General features: G+C 35.9%; 4 protein-coding genes and 1 long non-coding RNA gene across 5 annotated transcripts; 2 read left to right on the plus strand and 3 right to left on the minus strand.

Annotated features, from left to right (window-relative positions):
* Window positions 1–721: 721 nt before the first annotated feature.
* Window positions 722–2,469, minus strand: LOC106346051. The gene is made up of 2 exons (XR_001270420.3): window positions 1,577–2,469; window positions 722–985 (listed from the first exon to the last, which is right to left on the minus strand). It is a non-coding gene; the product is annotated as an uncharacterized LOC106346051 (long non-coding RNA).
* A 203-nt stretch (window positions 2,470–2,672) lies between these two features.
* LOC106351082 (exocyst complex component EXO70I) lies at window positions 2,673–5,733 on the plus strand. The gene has a single exon (XM_013790900.3). It carries the CDS (start codon window positions 3,676–3,678, stop codon window positions 5,533–5,535), a length of 1,860 nt encoding a protein of 619 aa, XP_013646354.1. The 5' UTR covers window positions 2,673–3,675; the 3' UTR covers window positions 5,536–5,733.
* Window positions 5,734–6,307: 574 nt separating this feature from the next.
* BNAA06G02220D (protein MANNAN SYNTHESIS-RELATED 2) lies at window positions 6,308–8,471 on the plus strand. The gene is made up of 6 exons (XM_013785293.3): window positions 6,308–6,616; window positions 6,797–6,935; window positions 7,021–7,091; window positions 7,160–7,245; window positions 7,319–7,886; window positions 7,964–8,471. The coding sequence occupies exons 1-6, from the start codon at window positions 6,515–6,517 to the stop codon at window positions 8,240–8,242; spliced, it is 1,245 nt and encodes a 414-aa protein (XP_013640747.2). The 5' UTR covers window positions 6,308–6,514; the 3' UTR covers window positions 8,243–8,471.
* Window positions 8,472–8,587: 116 nt separating this feature from the next.
* LOC106346053 (LRR receptor-like serine/threonine-protein kinase IOS1) lies at window positions 8,588–10,257 on the minus strand. The gene is made up of 6 exons (XM_013785294.3): window positions 10,095–10,257; window positions 9,816–10,006; window positions 9,623–9,749; window positions 9,473–9,535; window positions 9,203–9,395; window positions 8,588–9,111 (listed from the first exon to the last, which is right to left on the minus strand). Exons 1-6 carry the CDS (start codon window positions 10,132–10,134, stop codon window positions 8,790–8,792), a joined length of 936 nt encoding a protein of 311 aa, XP_013640748.1. The 5' UTR covers window positions 10,135–10,257; the 3' UTR covers window positions 8,588–8,789.
* A 270-nt stretch (window positions 10,258–10,527) lies between these two features.
* On the minus strand, window positions 10,528–14,099 carry LOC106346054 (metal tolerance protein C4). The gene is made up of 13 exons (XM_013785296.3): window positions 13,606–14,099; window positions 13,456–13,510; window positions 12,731–12,863; window positions 12,585–12,640; window positions 12,365–12,479; window positions 12,225–12,282; window positions 12,015–12,133; window positions 11,754–11,873; window positions 11,568–11,669; window positions 11,409–11,481; window positions 11,230–11,297; window positions 11,066–11,126; window positions 10,528–10,978 (listed from the first exon to the last, which is right to left on the minus strand). Exons 1-13 carry the CDS (start codon window positions 13,898–13,900, stop codon window positions 10,854–10,856), a joined length of 1,380 nt encoding a protein of 459 aa, XP_013640750.1. The 5' UTR covers window positions 13,901–14,099; the 3' UTR covers window positions 10,528–10,853.
* Window positions 14,100–16,241: the final 2,142 nt, after the last annotated feature.

A 16,241-nucleotide genomic window follows, 5' to 3' on the forward strand; every position in this document is an offset into this window, starting at 1 on the left:
TACTTAACGCTGCAAGACATATTCAATATCTTATCCACAGACAAATTTCATGAACTCTTTCATTAGTTTAGACTATTCATGTCGTGTCAAATGCCAGTTAAGCAACTTATACGCGTTATGGCTTCTGCATATTATTTGCTTGTGTTTAAACTTGAACACTAACCGGTGACTGGAAGTGGTTGCTGGTGAGAAGGTAGAGCAGATTCGGTGAGGCAAGGGAGGACGCAAAGAAATAGAAGCACAATGAGTACTTGACTTAGCTGTGAAGAACCCATGTCTCTCGTCTCTTTATCTTTATATCTTCCTTCACCGATAGAAGTCTTTATATAGAGATGGATCTAACAAATTCTATTAAAACTAGAGATAAAGATATCCAAAATGAAAAAGTATGATTCTTCTTCTCCACTCAGTTTAATTATTCCCCCTCTTGTTATCCTTTATTGTCGCCATCTAGGATATCTCTTAGTTATTTATTTGTTCTAGAAACCAGCCAAATTGGCTTTGAATTATTAAGATAAGTGGAGACATCTCATGGTATGATAGACCGAACTATTTAATTTAGTATCATCACTAAATTTTGACCCGTGCTTTCAAAACTTAGATTTAATTTTTGGATAATTTTTGGAAAATTTGATCTACATATTTATATTAAAAAAATAGGTATTCAGTGTTTTCATATCCGACATGGATCCGCGGTTAAATCAATAAACCCGGTGATCCGTATATAATTTGGTTCTCATTTTTGTTTTTTGATCAACTCATATACAATATACATAAAATCGAAATAAACTAAAAGCTTGACTTGTGAGCTCAGAGACTGCACATTACATTAATATATGCAGAACTAGGGGGATGGAGTTCTACCACCACTGCACCACATGTCCACGGGTTTAGATGTAGAACTAGGGGGATGGAGTTCTACCACCACCACCAGGTCGACTTGTTGATGGTCCTGTATCTATCCCTGTACTCATCAACCTTCTCCCTACAATTCATATATATATATTTAACTATATAAATGAAAGGTATGTGAATAATTAAGTTTCAAGCAACGATAAAAGGCAGAAAATAACTATAGACGAACTATGTTAATGAAACCAGATTAAAAAAAATGAAACATTCGAGGGGAAAATATATAAGAAGAGATATATTAAAGATTTGTGCCAAATTATGACCACCACTTTGTACGTGTTGTGGTGGTGGTACATCTCGTGGCCTAGGTAGACGTCCAAAATATTTTAATTACAGAATACAAAAAAAAAACATTATTATAATTTCTTATTTTAGCTAAATTTCCATTTCGACCTATCCCACTTAACTTTTTGAGACATATTCAACATCTCATCCATAGACAAATTTCATGAACTCAAATGGCAGGTACGCAACTTATATGTGTTATGGTTTATGCATGGTCGGAACTGGGCACAACTTAGTACAAGGATCCAAAATATTTTAGAAGATAAAATTCAAATTACAAAATATTTTATTTATTAAAGTTCTTCAAAATTATTTTCCCATGATATCTCAGATCCAGCTTGGATTTATGCATGTTATTTATTTGTATTGAAACACTAACCGATGACTGAAAGTGGTTGTTGATGAAACGGTATAGCAGATTCAGCAAGGGAAGGTATGACGCAAAGAAGCAGAAGCACAATGAAGGCTTGACATAGCTGTGAAGAACCCATGTATCTTTTCTCTTTACCTCTTATCTCTTCCTTCACTGATAGAAGGCTTTACATATAACGATGGATCGGAGAGGCGAAAAGTGTAAGAAATACTATCAAAACTAGAGAAAAGGATAAACCAAATTAAATGAAAAGGTGTAACCGTTCTTCTCCACTCAATTCAATTATTGCTCCTCTTGATATCTCTCAGTGACATTTTTTTCTTTTGTCGCTACCAATGGTATCTCTCGTATTTATTTAACCAACCAAATTGGCTTTAAATTATTAAGATACGTGGAGACATCTCATGGTGTAAGATCTATACTTTAGTTACATTATTTTAAGAAATTTTGGGTTCTTAGTTAGGATAAAATCCATTCTAAAAGTAATATTGATGACCTACTTAGTTTAACATGATTATGGTAAAACGAGGGGTCTGCACGGATCGATACTACCATAATTTTTAGTATTTATGATTTTTCGTATTTAAAGGATATATAATTTTATGATTTGCTTTGGTTCGGAAAATACGAATATCTGATTTTTCAGATATCTAGAAAATTTACAGATATTTGCAAACATTTACGGATATCTCATCCATTTTGTTAGTACAAGCAAAATCTAGAAAAACATATACTAGATTATTTTCAAAATTATATTTTACATAATTTAAAACAAAAGTAAATATTAGTGAAATTACATGTTCCATAAACTCTTAAAATTATTTAATTTTTTTTTATAAAACATTGAAATTTAGAAAATTGTAATTTTATAAAGATTTATATTCATTTCTTAATTTAATACTTTAATAAAAAATAATATATATATATATATATAATTATCTGTTAAAATAAAAAATTATATAAACTATACAGTTAAAATTATATATTTAATTAAATGATATATATATATATATATATATATATATATATATATATATATTATATAAAATTCAGTTCAGAGCGGATATCTGAGTCTAAAATTTTAAGTATTTGTGGTAATAAAAAAAATATAACAAATAATGGATCGAATCAAAATTAACAAATAAAATGCCAACCCTAAGTAAAACTGATTCATTTTCAGATAAACTTGTTAAACTTCAATTATTGCCACTATAATAAACCCTTTTTGAAAAATATATAAATCATAATTATCATTAAGCTTCTTGAGACATGAGACATTCTGAAAATGTCAGACATCTTAACCTGTTTCACGTTTTAAGAATTATTCATTCTTCTTCTAGACTGGTTCTTGTGGTCTAATAATCCTACGGTCCTACCACTCATTATAGTAAGCCTATTAGGCCTTACTCCGATGATGGGACAGGCCCGTAAAATGTCAAATCTTTCTATCTAACTTTCATCTACCCCAGATCCAGCGAAGCCTCTCATTTGGTGCGTCTCTCTTTCTTATCATTGTTTCTTGGAGTCTACGCGAAGACTGAGCTAAACCCACATTTGCTGGCTTGTTTCCTTGCTTAGTTAACTGAAATCTAAAGATGAGATAAAATCAAAAGAAACGTTTGATCCCTATGTTTCCACGAAATTTATTCATTTCCAGAAGAAGGCATTTCGTGTATAGTTAAACCCACATTTGCTGGTTTCTTTTATAGTATTTTCGTTTTGTAGTTAAAGATGGTTGAGCTGACTATAACAAATATTTGGCTTTAAATACATAAATGCAACAAAGAAAAAGACAACTTCATTTGACTATTAAGACAAAATTTCAGATGATCAAACTGCACAAAATAAGAAGAAACTGTCTTTAGCCATAAGATAAAGATGCCTGAGCTGACTATAACAAATAAAACAAGACATAGATTTTGCTTTAAGATAATGACTAACAATGTTAACACTTCTTGTACACTTTAAGACCAAATCTTGATGCTATGGTTTATCTAAAGAACACTTGATCTGGTGGGTTTGGTAAGACATTTGGTTTATCTACCAAAAATTGTTATAAAATCCATAATAGGAGAGTTGTTGAAGCATTTAGTAAGTAACAGACAATGGCTGAAACAAAGAGACTTGAGAGACTTAAAGCAATGAGAAGTTTATTAAAGAGTGAGATGGAAAAAACAAAAACCTCTTCATTGGTTCTAGAAAAGACAGGATCTAAGCTTGAAGAGCTCAACACCAAGTTGTTGTCTTTAGAAGCTGATGTTAAGGTAGAGAGATGGAGATCTTCTCCTTTCTCTGATCATATCCGTTACACCATTGCTCCAGTATCAGCTGCTCTGAGAGTCTTTGCTACGGTTCAAGAACTCGAGAGAGATCTCATGTCATGTAATGAAGTTCTTGGTTATGTTTCTGATGTTAAACGTCTTGGAGAAGCATTGAAGCTTCTGACAAGCAGCTGTGTTCTTGCTCTTAACTGGCTTGAAGACACAACCAAGTTCTTGTCCGAAAATGGAATGCCTGAAGATCATCCTTGTGGTTTAAGGTTCAAGACTTCTTTAGAGCTTCTAAGGGAACTTCAAATGACCGAGGCTCGTGCTTATCTAAGAGGAGGGAGTCTTTACACAGCGTTGGAGAATCTCGAAATAGAACTTGAGATGATTCTTGAAGAGGAGGAGGTTTTGTCTGAATATAACTTGAGAGACATGAAGGCAATCATCAAGAGATTAGATGCTCACACAATGTTAACAAACTGTGTGCATGTTTACATCAAGAACCGCACAAGAGTCATTCAGAAACGGTTTGAGATTGATTATCTAGAGAGAAAAATCACAGAAACTGCTATTGAAGGCTATATAGACCAATGGAGAGTGGATATGGAGTTAGCTGTGAAAGAGGTCTATGAGTTTGAGAGTAACCTCTGCTATGAAGTGTTTAAAGACGTTGGAGAAGAAGAATATGTTCCATTGCATTGCTTTGGAGCAATAGCTTCAAAATCAGGGATCATTCCACTTCTCAGATTTGGATCAAGAATCAGCAAATGGAAGAAAAGTCCACCAAAGCTGCTAAGACTCTTGGAATGTTTCTCTACAATGGACAACGTTAGAACCGAATTTAACCGTCTGTTTATAGGAGAGGAGTGCTCAGAGATACGTAGAGAAACAAGGGAGCTAATAAGCAATCTAGTTAAAGGTGTCTGCGAGATCTTTTGGGAGTTACCTTGTCAGGTGGAGCTTCAAAGACCAAACTGTCCTCCTCTTGATGGTGGTGTTCCCAAGCTTGTGAGTGTTGTGACTGAGTACTGCAACAAGCTGCTTGGAGACAAGAACAAGCCTGTGTTGTCTAAGATTCTTGAGATTGATTTGGGGTGGAAGAACGAAAAGTATCAAGAAGAGATTCTCACAGGTCACATGTACAACATACTGAGAGAGATTGCTTTGAACTTGGATGCATGGTCCAGTTCCAACAAAGAAACAGCTCTTTCTTACATCTTTATGATGAACAACCACTCTCACTTCTGTGGTCTGAGAGAGACTCCTCTCGGGCTAATGATGGGAGAGTCTTGGCTAAACGCACATGAGCAGTATAGAGACTACTATGCAGCATTGTATGTTAAAGAAAGCTGGGGAAAGCTCTTGTCTCTACTCAACAACAAAGCTCAAACCGTTAAGACAACACTACAAGCCTTTGCTAAAGGGTTTGATGAGATGTACACAAAGCAATCACGTTGGGTTGTGGAGGATGAGAAGGTGAGATGGAAGATATGTGAAGCTATGGTAAGAACGGTTGTGCCTAAATACAAGAGTTACTTACAAAGTTACATAATGCTTCTTGTTGAAGAAGATGATTATAAGAGTCATGGTAAGGACATGAACTATTACACTCCAAAGGGTTTAGAGATGAAGATGAGGACAATGTTTCAGAGCAAAGAAGAAAGAGAGTTTTCTCACTTTGATGGATATAAGGATTAGTCAGAATCATCACTTGACATTTAGATAATCTGTATGATAGTTTGACACAGAAACTAAACTCGTTCTTGGTGAAAACAGATTAGCTTTAGCCTTTACTTGAAGAAGCATGTAGTGTATTTGTATATGTGACATAGAGAAGGTGCACACTTGGCTGTTTGTACTTTTGTGGATGATGCAAATGAAAATTGAATCCCATGAGATTAGGTGCACATCAACACTATATACAGTACTATTATTTATTATATCATAAAATAACAATATTAATAACTGCAAATTTTAAAAAGAAGTTACTGAAATGTTAAAGAAATTAAATTATTGTAATTGATAAAATAATTATTTTATATATACAGCACATGTCTTACATGTTTTATTTTAAAATATTTAGAGTAAAAAATTACAACTAAAACTAACAATAGAATTATGTGCAAAATATATTTACAGCTACATAACTCAAATATAACACAAAGTTTACAACTACCAAATTTTAGCAAAAATAAATAAAAATTTACAACTAAAGTTTATAGTAGATTTTCTTCTTTCCTTTTTCTTATCAGCACAACCAATGGGTGAGTAACAGCTACGCATAAACAACACAGATGAATTCTTCCTTTACAAATTTCGTTTGTACAGCAAACCCGGTTTAATCAAAATCAGAAGTCGGTACGTATCCGGTTTAATCAAAATCAACTCCGTTGAGTAAGAAAAAAAAAAAAAAAAAAACAGAATTCACGGCGAGAGAATGAGGTGTCGGTGGGTAGCGATGGGTTCGTAGATAGAGAGAGAGAGCGTAAAAGGCAAAGGCTTTGATTGAACACTGACCAAACCACACCCATAAATTTACATTATAAAGAAAGTTATCTTTTTGACATCTTTGTCTCTTTCTTTCTTTGGTTCTCTTCTAAACCATTCCTTAATCCTCCGTGAAACCATTCAAAACACATTCGGAGACAGAGGAGGAGGAACATAGTGTAGTAAGAAGATGGGTGTGGATTTGAGGCAAGTGGTGGCTGGAGTCCTCACCATTACAATGTTCGTAATGCTCGGACAAATGCTTCATAGAGATTACTTTGATGCTGTTCAGGTAATCACCCACCCCACAAACATGTCTCTGTTCGTGTCTGAGCTTAATTGATCTATAGTTTATACAGAGTCTTATGGTTTTTATTCATTCTGGGTCGGTTATGGATGCTAAAAGACTCATACTTTAGAGAAAATGATTATGAAAGCTTCAAGCTTTTTGTGTGTTTGTGAGTGTTTGCAGGTTCAAGGAGATGCACATGACATTGTATTCCATGGATCAAAAGTATCTCTTGAGGAAGATGGACTTGTTAGAACAAGTGAAGGGCCTTGGATGGAGAATAGCCATCAACTTAAACCTTGTTGGTCAATATCTCAACCTGGTATATATATACACACCTCTCTGATCAGCTCTGCTTTCAAATCTTCTCTGCAGCTTTTTGAATTGCTTTGCTTCAATGTTTTTAGATGAAGAGGTATCCTCAAAGGGTTATGTTACATTCTCCTTAACCAATGGTCCTGAGTACCACATCTCTCAGGTATTATTCATAAAGTGTTCTCTTTTAGATATGTTCTTTAAATGTTTAACTTTTATCATCTTGTTTAGATTACTGATGCTGTGATGGTGGCCAAGCATCTTGGAGCAACGCTTGTGCTCCCTGATATAAGAGGAAGCAAACCTGGTGATGAAATGTTAGTGGTTTATTTTTTGTGTTATTGTTTCTCTTGGCCTCCTTTATGAACAAGGTTTTAATTGCTTGGCCAGGAACTTTGAAGACATCTATGATGTGGACAAACTCGTTAAAAGCTTGGAAAGTGTAGTAAATGTTGTGAAGAAACTCCCAAGCCACGTATCTTTAAGAGACATCGCCATTGTTAAGGTTCCTAGCCGAGTTGCAGAAGATTACATCAAGGAACATATTGATCCCATCTTCAAATCAAAAGGGAACATCAGAGTCACAACCTATTTCCCTTCTGTGAATCTGAGGAAGTCTTCTCTGGATGGTGAGACAGACCCGGTTTCTTGTTTGGCAATGTTTGGTTCCTTGGAGCTGAAACCAGGAGTGAGTGACTTGGTTGAGTCGATGATTCAGCGGCTTAAGAAATCTGATGGCCGTTTCATAGCCATAGACTTGAGGGTTGAGATACTTGAGAAGAAAAACTGCCGTGAAACAGGTGGAATGGGATCCAAGACATGTTACAATGCGCAAGAGATTGCATTGTTCTTGAGGAAGCTTGGGTTTGGAAGTGATACAACTATATACTTGACTCAGCCAAGATGGGAGAGCAGCCTCAACATTCTTAAGGACATTTTCCCTAAAACGTTTACTAAGGTTTGTAGAATCTTTGTTCAGTCTCTGAAGCGTTCTCTTCCTTTTTGCTAATCTTTGAAGGTTTCTGAAAATGACAGGAAGCTATAATGCCGGCAGAGAAGAAAGGGAAGTATCTTGAGTTAGAAAACTCTGAGTATGAAAATGTTATTGACTTCTACATAAGTTCAAGGAGTGATGTGTTTGTGCCGGCCATTCCTGGTCTGTTTTACGCTAACACAGTTGGTAAAAGGATAGCTTTAGGCAAGCCTCAAGTTCTTGTTCCAGCTGAGATCTCAGGAAGTTCTGGTCTTTCTACTGATTACATCTCTCCGTATATCTCAAAGAAGAACCATTTGGCGTATTCATGCTTCTGCTGAACTTCTTTGTTGTTATTTATGAGGGAAGTGTTTTACTAAGTGAAAGAGTCTTCTCACTAAGTGTAAGCCATCTAGTTACCAGGGGTTTTACTGTTGTTTATTGATAAGTTTAGCTTGATACCAGTTCGAATCTTAGTTAAATATTATCATTGAGGGTTGTCTTGTTTAGGAAGAAAAACTTTTGTAAGTTACAATTTGAATCTATTGGCTCATAGCTTTTTTCATACTAGTCATTTGGTAACGATGGTTTGAGTACTTCAGTGTGAGGAGGAACATAGAGGATAGGGCTAGACATTGTTCTTTGTCGTCAAACATTGCTGAAAGTTAGCAATTGTGCCAGAATAATTCAGTGTATGATCTGTTTATTACTCATTTAGATATAAAAGAGATAAAAGCAGCTAAAGATAAGATGCAGAAAAGGACAATGATACAAGAACATAAAAAGAGAACCAATGTGAAGGCTTTTTGGATCATGAAGGGGGATGAGATTACTGAACTTTCATGGTCATTTCGACCAGTGAGTCTCTTTTGTTGTCTCTGCAGCTTTTTAACGAGCCCGAGCCATCTCTAAGGTCAGACACTCGTTGAGCTCTACAACAACCTGGCTCATGCTTGGTACACTTCTACCTGCACAAGCGCGTGCTATCTCCATAGTTTTCCTGACTGAGTTAGGCTCAAAGTCACCGTTAAGCCTTGAATCAACAACCTCCAGAGCATCACCTTTCGCGACCTCTAGATTGAACCACATGGCAATGTGAGGACTTTCACGTTTGACGTCAACCACAGGTTGATTGGTTATCATTTCCAACAGAACAATGCCAAAGCTATAAATGTCGCTAGCTTCTGTCAACCTGTTTGAACTGAAGTACCTGCATTATTACAACAAACACAGTGACTCGGTTAGTAACATCTTTATGGTCCATTAAAAGTTGTGAGGAAAATATTTGTCTTTTTTCTTACTCGCTATCCACGTAAGGTTCTCTTCCAGGTTTTACATAAATCTTATTTGACGCCTGTGTGTTAGGGTCAGTTGGAAAGGATCTAGACATCCCAAAATCAGCCAATTTCGCTTCAAAGGTTTCGTCGAGTAGGATGTTTGTCGGCTTAACGTATCTGTGAAGCACTCGCAAATCTCTATGCAAATACGCCAGACCTGTAAATGCACATCAGTGACGCAATCAAAGCAGAGGTTATCTTTCTTCTGTTTCAATAACGTGAGCTTAAAGTTACCCTCTGCTACTCCAATGATGATTTTTAACCTCCTTTCCCAGCTAAGGACAGTACCAAACATGCCTGTTACATCAAAGCAAATAAGATCATCTTTCTTCTGGCATTTGTATAGTTTGAAGAGCAAACTAAAGCTAGAATGTAGTTATATACCAGATAGATGATCCTGCAAGTTTCCATTGCCCACGAATTCGTAGATTAGGGCCAAGTGCTCACCTTCATCGCAATAACCAATGAGTCTCACAAGGTTGTTGTGACGAACTTCGACAAAGTCATGAACCTGGTAGACCAACAAAACATTCAGCTGGTGAATTACCCAATTTGTTTTCAGGGAAACAATAATTACCTCTTTGGTAAACTGTTGAATGTCATAGACGGATGCTCGGTTTAGCATCTTTACTGCTACTTGTTCTCTTCTTAGAACTCCATGATAAATCACACCAAACCCTCCTTTGCCGTGAACTTTATTGAAGTTGTTGGTAATTTTCTTGACCTGAGAATAGCTGTACTGATTCTCTGCCAAGGGAGGAGTCGAACCTGCATAGAAACATTTGGTAAAGAAATGGTTAGAAAGTGGAAATAATTTGAAGTTCCTAAATGTTTAGATGTTGGGAATTTGACATACAGCAAATGAACTTAGAAATGAGACGCCTCAGGCCTGTCATTTGTCTACACTGCAAACTGGTTTGTCTGTTTCTTAGATACGAAAGAGCGAGGAACTTTTCCACCACAACTTCAAAGAAAAGTCATCTTCTCTTAGGGATGTCAACTTCCGGGTTCCCACGTTAGATATGACACTTGCAGAAAGTATAATTTTCATCTATAAGATCGTGTAAATCACTATTACAGCTTTGTATATTTTCTTACACAATGGCAACTTCCTCTGGTGGTGTACTTGTGTTGCGCTTACAAAGTATAAATCAACTTGATTTCTTTAAACAACTTGTATCTACTTTAATGAATAGGTAAACGGATGTTAAGTAGACAAAAGATCAGACATTTTCATCTGGTTTGACTAAGACAAAGCTCAATTATTTACACAACTTTTCTCCTTGATATTTAACTCGAGCATCTCCAACCTCGTTTCATATTTCACTTTAAATTCTGAGTTTCGTACATATGAAAAATACAATGATCTGAACTACAAACTCAACGTTTCTGCAACAAGCTTTTTGTTGGGCAGATAATTTAAAAGTTACACTCATGAGAGTTTATAATATCAAAAACACAACAGAGAAGAATTCATCAGCACATATTTCCCAAATCAGAAACCTGAGACGAGACTCTTTTCTATTTCTCCAAGAGCGCCAGACTCGTGGCTTCCATTTCTTGAGGCCAAGAGGACTGTATCGATAACTCAGACCTTTTGGAAGAAAGTTTCAGATCATAGAGATTGGTCTATGGGATTGTGTGCTTCGATGTCGACGTGCTGGATTCCAGGGACAAGCTCTTGGATCTCTTTCTCTAACCGGTCTACTTCGCTTCCTAAAGCCGTTACAACCTCCTCACCTGCAACAATGATTAAACTCAGGTTTAGCTTCTAGCTTTGAGCATAACACTATGACAAATCCATAAGTAAAAGAACTTGGCGCATACCGTAGTTTGACATAACATTGAGCATTGCAGAATCATCTCCTCTCTTTGCAGCCTCGCGAAACTGAGCAAGTACACCATCAATTTTAAGAAAATTTTGGAGCAACTAACCATTGATCGGCTAAAAAGACACAACTATGAGATTAAAAAGCTGCAAATTTAGTTACCTGTTTCGCCCACTCTTCACGCCCAGTTCTCTTCAGATAGTTTTGGACAACAACCTGCCCGTTGAAATCTGTTTGCATAAAGCAAGTTAGTACTTCGATCTCTAAGGTTCTGCCTTCTTATCTTCCTATTACTAAACCAAGGAAACAATCCACTCCCTTAAATAGTTGAAGAAACTCACCTATTTCAGCCTTAAATCTGAAGGATCCAGGGCCAATTACTTCACTTTTGCAATCATATAAAGCATCTACAGCCTACACACCAAAATGTTCATCTTTGAATAAGCACTCCCCTCTATATGCACCAAATATAAGATATCGAGTTATGAAAGAAGTTGTACCGAGTCGTTCTTTAAAAAATGAAGAACTTTACGCATGTCTTGATCATCCATTGCTCTTCCAATCAAGGCATGTCGGTTCCGTTGAATGAGAAATATAGCCACCTAGTAAAAGTCCATACTCCTTAGTCTTAGCATATGTAATATAGTGAAAGTGATGTTACAAATTAAGTAGAACGAAGCACGTACCATTCCAAGTAAATTTCCAACTACAATAGATCCAATAGGATCATAAATAGGGTTTCCTGTCACCTTGACAGCGACAAGAGAAGCTGCAGCAATTGCCAAACCTGTCACTGCAGCGCCATCCTGTGTCATTTACAGTTATAGTCACTAACAGAAAATTAAGATCATAGTAGTGTGTGTTTTTAATGGTTCACTCTAGCAACATTCCTTTGCTCTGTTTCTCAATATGTTCAAAAAACTGTTCCAAGAATAATAAACTAATACCTCAGTCATAACAGCAACAGAAGTAGGATCATGACCACGCCATATATAATCTCTTATGGTCATGCCTTCTTGTGCAGCTCCTTTTTTGACAGATTGAATTGCAACGAGAAGTGAAGCACCTTTAAGACATAAAACACTATTAACAAACAGCATTGAGAGTGTAGGCTTGAAGCATTGCTAGATGCGGAGAGATTAAGAAGAAGGCATTACCTTCAATTAAAAAAGAGCCACCAATTACCAAAGCAGCATATTCCATATTTGGAGGTGGCTGAAAAAGATTATAAAAATTGATGAACATGATCCAGCATAGACAACAAGTTCTGTAAAGGATAATGTTACGAGCCAATTACATGAGAAGTCCACAAGTTCTGTACTCCATTGACTATGGTAGCACCAGATCCAAGGCAAAAGATGCCAACAGCAGATATCAAAGACCATACAAATCTTTCCTTTGAGTAGCCATAGCTGAGAAAAAAGAAACAAAAGTTGGTTTAAGAAATTTTCAAACAAAAGAAAACTGTTCTGTTCCACTATGTATAGTGAATATATATAAGATCGATGAAGACTCACGGATGAAGTGCATCTGGTGCACGCCTTGAGCTACTGAGTCCATAAGCAAGAAGTGCCTATAACATCAAAGATGTATCAGTTTCTCTGCACCTATTACCCAATACAATACACCAGATAGAAAAGCTAAAAACAAAACAGCAACAAACCTGGTTAGCAAAATCAGCGACAGAATGAACAACTTCAGCCATTATGACATGGCTAGAACTTGTCCACCAAACCCCAAACTTAAGCGAGAACACAAGGAAGTTGCACCATAGCGCAGTAGTAACAGCTCTCTGACTACAAGATGTTCACGAAAAAACATAAACTCAGGGATATGACCAAATAAATATACAGGGAGAGAGCTTCACTAGTAGAGAAGTACGCCAAGTACATAAAGACCTTCTCTTCTCATGACATGTCACCAAACAACACCCCCATAAGACCGCAACAAAAGCTATGAAAGTAAAACTAGAAAGAAGCTAGCTAACACCGTATTCTACAGACTAAATCTTCAATAAGATACAACCACAGATGAAAAATTTCACTTAAGTAAACAACCATTGAGTACCAAATATAGCTAAGGCGAGATGCAATCAAATTTTCCATGCTTCGTTAAACACAGCCCCAATTGAAAAACAAACAAGACTACTTAAACCACACTTACATACCATACCATGACCACCACACACTGACACTACTCACATTACAAGACTAGTTAACCACATGTATTTTCACGAGGACACAACAATAGATAGAATTTTTCACTAATGAAACTCAAAATGAATGTAGCTAACCACATCCCCACTTGAGAGACGAACAAGACTACGCTTGCATACCACACACTGACACTCTCTCACTCACATTACAATAAAACCGTAACAAGCATTACCTATGTTGATCATTGATCTCAATCCTCTTCACTTGTTTAGCTCGAGTGAAGAAATCTATCATACAAACAAACCCACAAAAACAAAATCCTCCACACTAAGCATCATCACTAGCAATTAATAAAAATGAAAACTTTAGGTCAAATACATACTCCGGTGAGAAGAGAAGGAATCAGTAAGGGAAGTAGTATCTCTATCGAGCGAGACAGAACATCTCACGCCAAGCCCTCGACTTGATAGAAGAAACCCTCTTAGCTGCGGATTTGAACGAACAAGAGAGCTGAAACTCCTATTAGCTTCCACACACCCATCGTTTCTCTCGTCGAGTTGCAGCAACAAGTGAAGTGAGCCGCCGCCGCCGCCGCCGCCGACACTTGTTCCCCTGCTGTAACCCTTCACCGGAGAACGAAGCAGAAGCCGAGAGAATAAGCGGTGCGGCGATTGCATTGCAGAGTCTTGTGAGCATGCAAGTAAGGGTTCCTAGAAAGGAGAAAGCTTTGGTTTTGTTCCCCCGGAGAAGAGGGGATTCGATGATAATCAGTTTACAGGAAACAGAGATGTGAAGAAGGTTTAAGGAACTGTGAAAGGAGGAAGATTGGTTTTGGTTTTTTAAGGGTCTATGCTCTCTGCCTGCGTGTTGCCCATCAAGTTAAAGAAGACAAGCAAAATATCTTCTTTTTTTTTTTCTTTTCTTTTTTTCTAATTCTGAGGAATATTCGTTAAGAAAGAAAATTCAAAATAGATATTAAAAGTTTAAAACTATAAATAAGAAAATAAGGATGGTAAAGAATCTTATATTCCTCATAAAATATATGTGAAAATTTTATACAAAGATGTATAAGAAATTTTTTCAAAGATTAGCTCACAAATGAACAAATAAGAGTGAAATGTAGTTAGAATATTGAATTGCTATATACACAACATCTAAAAGTTCTAAATAGTGTATGATGACAAAAAAAAAGTTCTAAATGGTATATGAAATTTGATTAATTCAAATATTATTATTTTTAGTTATTTAAAAATAAAACTAATTTTTTAAAAATAGTACATAAAAAGAATTGTTTTTCTAAAATAGCATTAACTAAAAAATAAAATAATAAATATATTATTTTTAAGAATACTATTTCAAAATAATATGAAAATAAATAAATTATACAATAAATGAACATTTAGGTTTATGTTAAAATTTCGTTTTAATGATTGAAGACATAGTTAGAATTTGAAAAAGGAATCATTGTGTGCTATTGATGGAATTCGCCAAAAAAAAAACATGAAGAGATTTTCTAGATAAGATGAGGTAGTTCCCCAAATTTTCCAGAGCATTTTCCTTCATATGAAAAACAAGGATAGAATCTAAAATATCTTTGAAAAATTGGGATATTAATAAGTCTATAGACAAAATAAATTTAAAAAATCTTCTATGCCACTGAAAACCAAGAAAGCAGTCACAGTCGCACTAAAAGATCTTTTCAGCAAATTTCTATTGGCTAATACTATCACAAGTCTTGTTGAAAAAAAAGAATTATCACAAGCAAACTTTTCTTTCTTGTTTTGTTGATTAGAAGCTTTGACTTGAGAGAGTTAAGAAGCCTCATGCATTGAAAGAGGTGAAAACATGGTTCTCTTTACATGGTGTTCCAAACCCTGGCTATAAGGAGCACACTATTTTGTTGACATCTTAAATAGAGTGAGTTGTCTTATAACAAGATTACATCAGAAGTATGGTGGACCAATGCAACAACACTTTATGAAGCATTATGAATCATGATAAGAAAAACAAACAAACATCCCAGAGCATTATCACCAATATAAGTGTCATAACTTACACAAACCAATGAAGCTAATGTGTTACAAGACGAGCAAAAATGTACAGAGAGAGATGATCAGTTTATAAATAAGTATTAGCTTGCCTTGTTTGCCCACATAAGTCCACATGCACTGCAAAGTGTTCTTGGGCCCTTCAGGTCCACGCCGCATCATCAGATATGTTCTCAGTTACAGTATAGCTATAACAAATCATCTCTAGCATCAGTCTTTTTTCTGCAAGAATATGTCTGTAATTATCCTTTGACGTTACCAAGTAGCAAAGGCCTAAACTTGTGCTACACATTACATATGCAGTGTGTATGTCTTGATATTGAATCAATTGAACTTTCAGAGTCATATTATCTCTATAGCATTTTTGGAAGCTTCTTAAGATGCTTAGCAAAACCCCATGATCTCTACCTTGAAGATGTAGCAGTTAACGATACATTGATACTTGAAGTTTAAATTCAAAGAATTTATCAACTTACGAGAAGGAATTGTCTGTTTCAACTCCCTCACTCATCCCACCATCAGCATGGTCATCATCGACCATACTACACTTCCATTGTGAATGAGTTGCAACGCATGATGCTCATACTGCACATGCATCTGATCTTGAGCTTCTCCAATGTGCATTCGAACATTGGTTCCACGAAGGTCATCATCCATGGTTTCTTTTCATCAAGGCTGACACAAACTCACATTAAAATTGGAAAATTAAGCATAAAGGGTTAGCAACAAAGAAGTCTATACAGAGAGACGCAGGTAACCTTATGGATGAATGTTTTCAAGAGATTAACAAAGACATTAAGCATAATCAAACCAAGAAAACTTAGCTTTGAATGATAAGTAAAGCACCAAACTTCAAACTAGATAGCAACAGAACCTAGTTGCATCAATCAAATCTAAACAAGAAATTTAACTTTAATTGTAACAGAACCGAATGTAATACATACCATACCAAACAAACAAAACCGAAACT

This window comes from Brassica napus, chromosome A6 (assembly GCF_020379485.1).
Source record: "Brassica napus cultivar Da-Ae chromosome A6, Da-Ae, whole genome shotgun sequence".
Lineage (NCBI taxonomy): Eukaryota > Viridiplantae > Streptophyta > Magnoliopsida > Brassicales > Brassicaceae > Brassica > Brassica napus.

Bases quoted from the DNA above. Each gene is read 5' to 3' on its own strand.
- LOC106351082 (XM_013790900.3), top strand. From the start codon at position 3,676: ATGGCTGAAACAAAGAGACTTGAGAGACTTAAAGCAATGAGAAGTTTA.
- BNAA06G02220D (XM_013785293.3), top strand. From the start codon at position 6,515: ATGGGTGTGGATTTGAGGCAAGTGGTGGCTGGAGTCCTCACCATTACA. The intron at 6,936-7,020 runs GTATATATATAC...CAATGTTTTTAG, and splicing joins TTGGTCAATATCTCAACCTG to ATGAAGAGGTATCCTCAAAG. The intron at 7,887-7,963 runs GTTTGTAGAATC...TGAAAATGACAG, and splicing joins TCCCTAAAACGTTTACTAAG to GAAGCTATAATGCCGGCAGA.
- LOC106346053 (XM_013785294.3), bottom strand. From the start codon at position 10,134: ATGACAGGCCTGAGGCGTCTCATTTCTAAGTTCATTTGCT. The intron at 9,536-9,622 runs GTATATAACTAC...TTGATGTAACAG, and splicing joins CTTGCAGGATCATCTATCTG to GCATGTTTGGTACTGTCCTT. The intron at 9,396-9,472 runs GTAACTTTAAGC...GTGCATTTACAG, and splicing joins CATCATTGGAGTAGCAGAGG to GTCTGGCGTATTTGCATAGA.
- LOC106346054 (XM_013785296.3), bottom strand. From the start codon at position 13,900: ATGCAATCGCCGCACCGCTTATTCTCTCGGCTTCTGCTTCGTTCTCCG. The intron at 11,670-11,753 runs GTACGTGCTTCG...GACTTTTACTAG, and splicing joins TTGGAAATTTACTTGGAATG to GTGGCTATATTTCTCATTCA. The intron at 11,482-11,567 runs GTACAACTTCTT...TTTGGTGTGTAG, and splicing joins ATTTTTTAAAGAACGACTCG to GCTGTAGATGCTTTATATGA.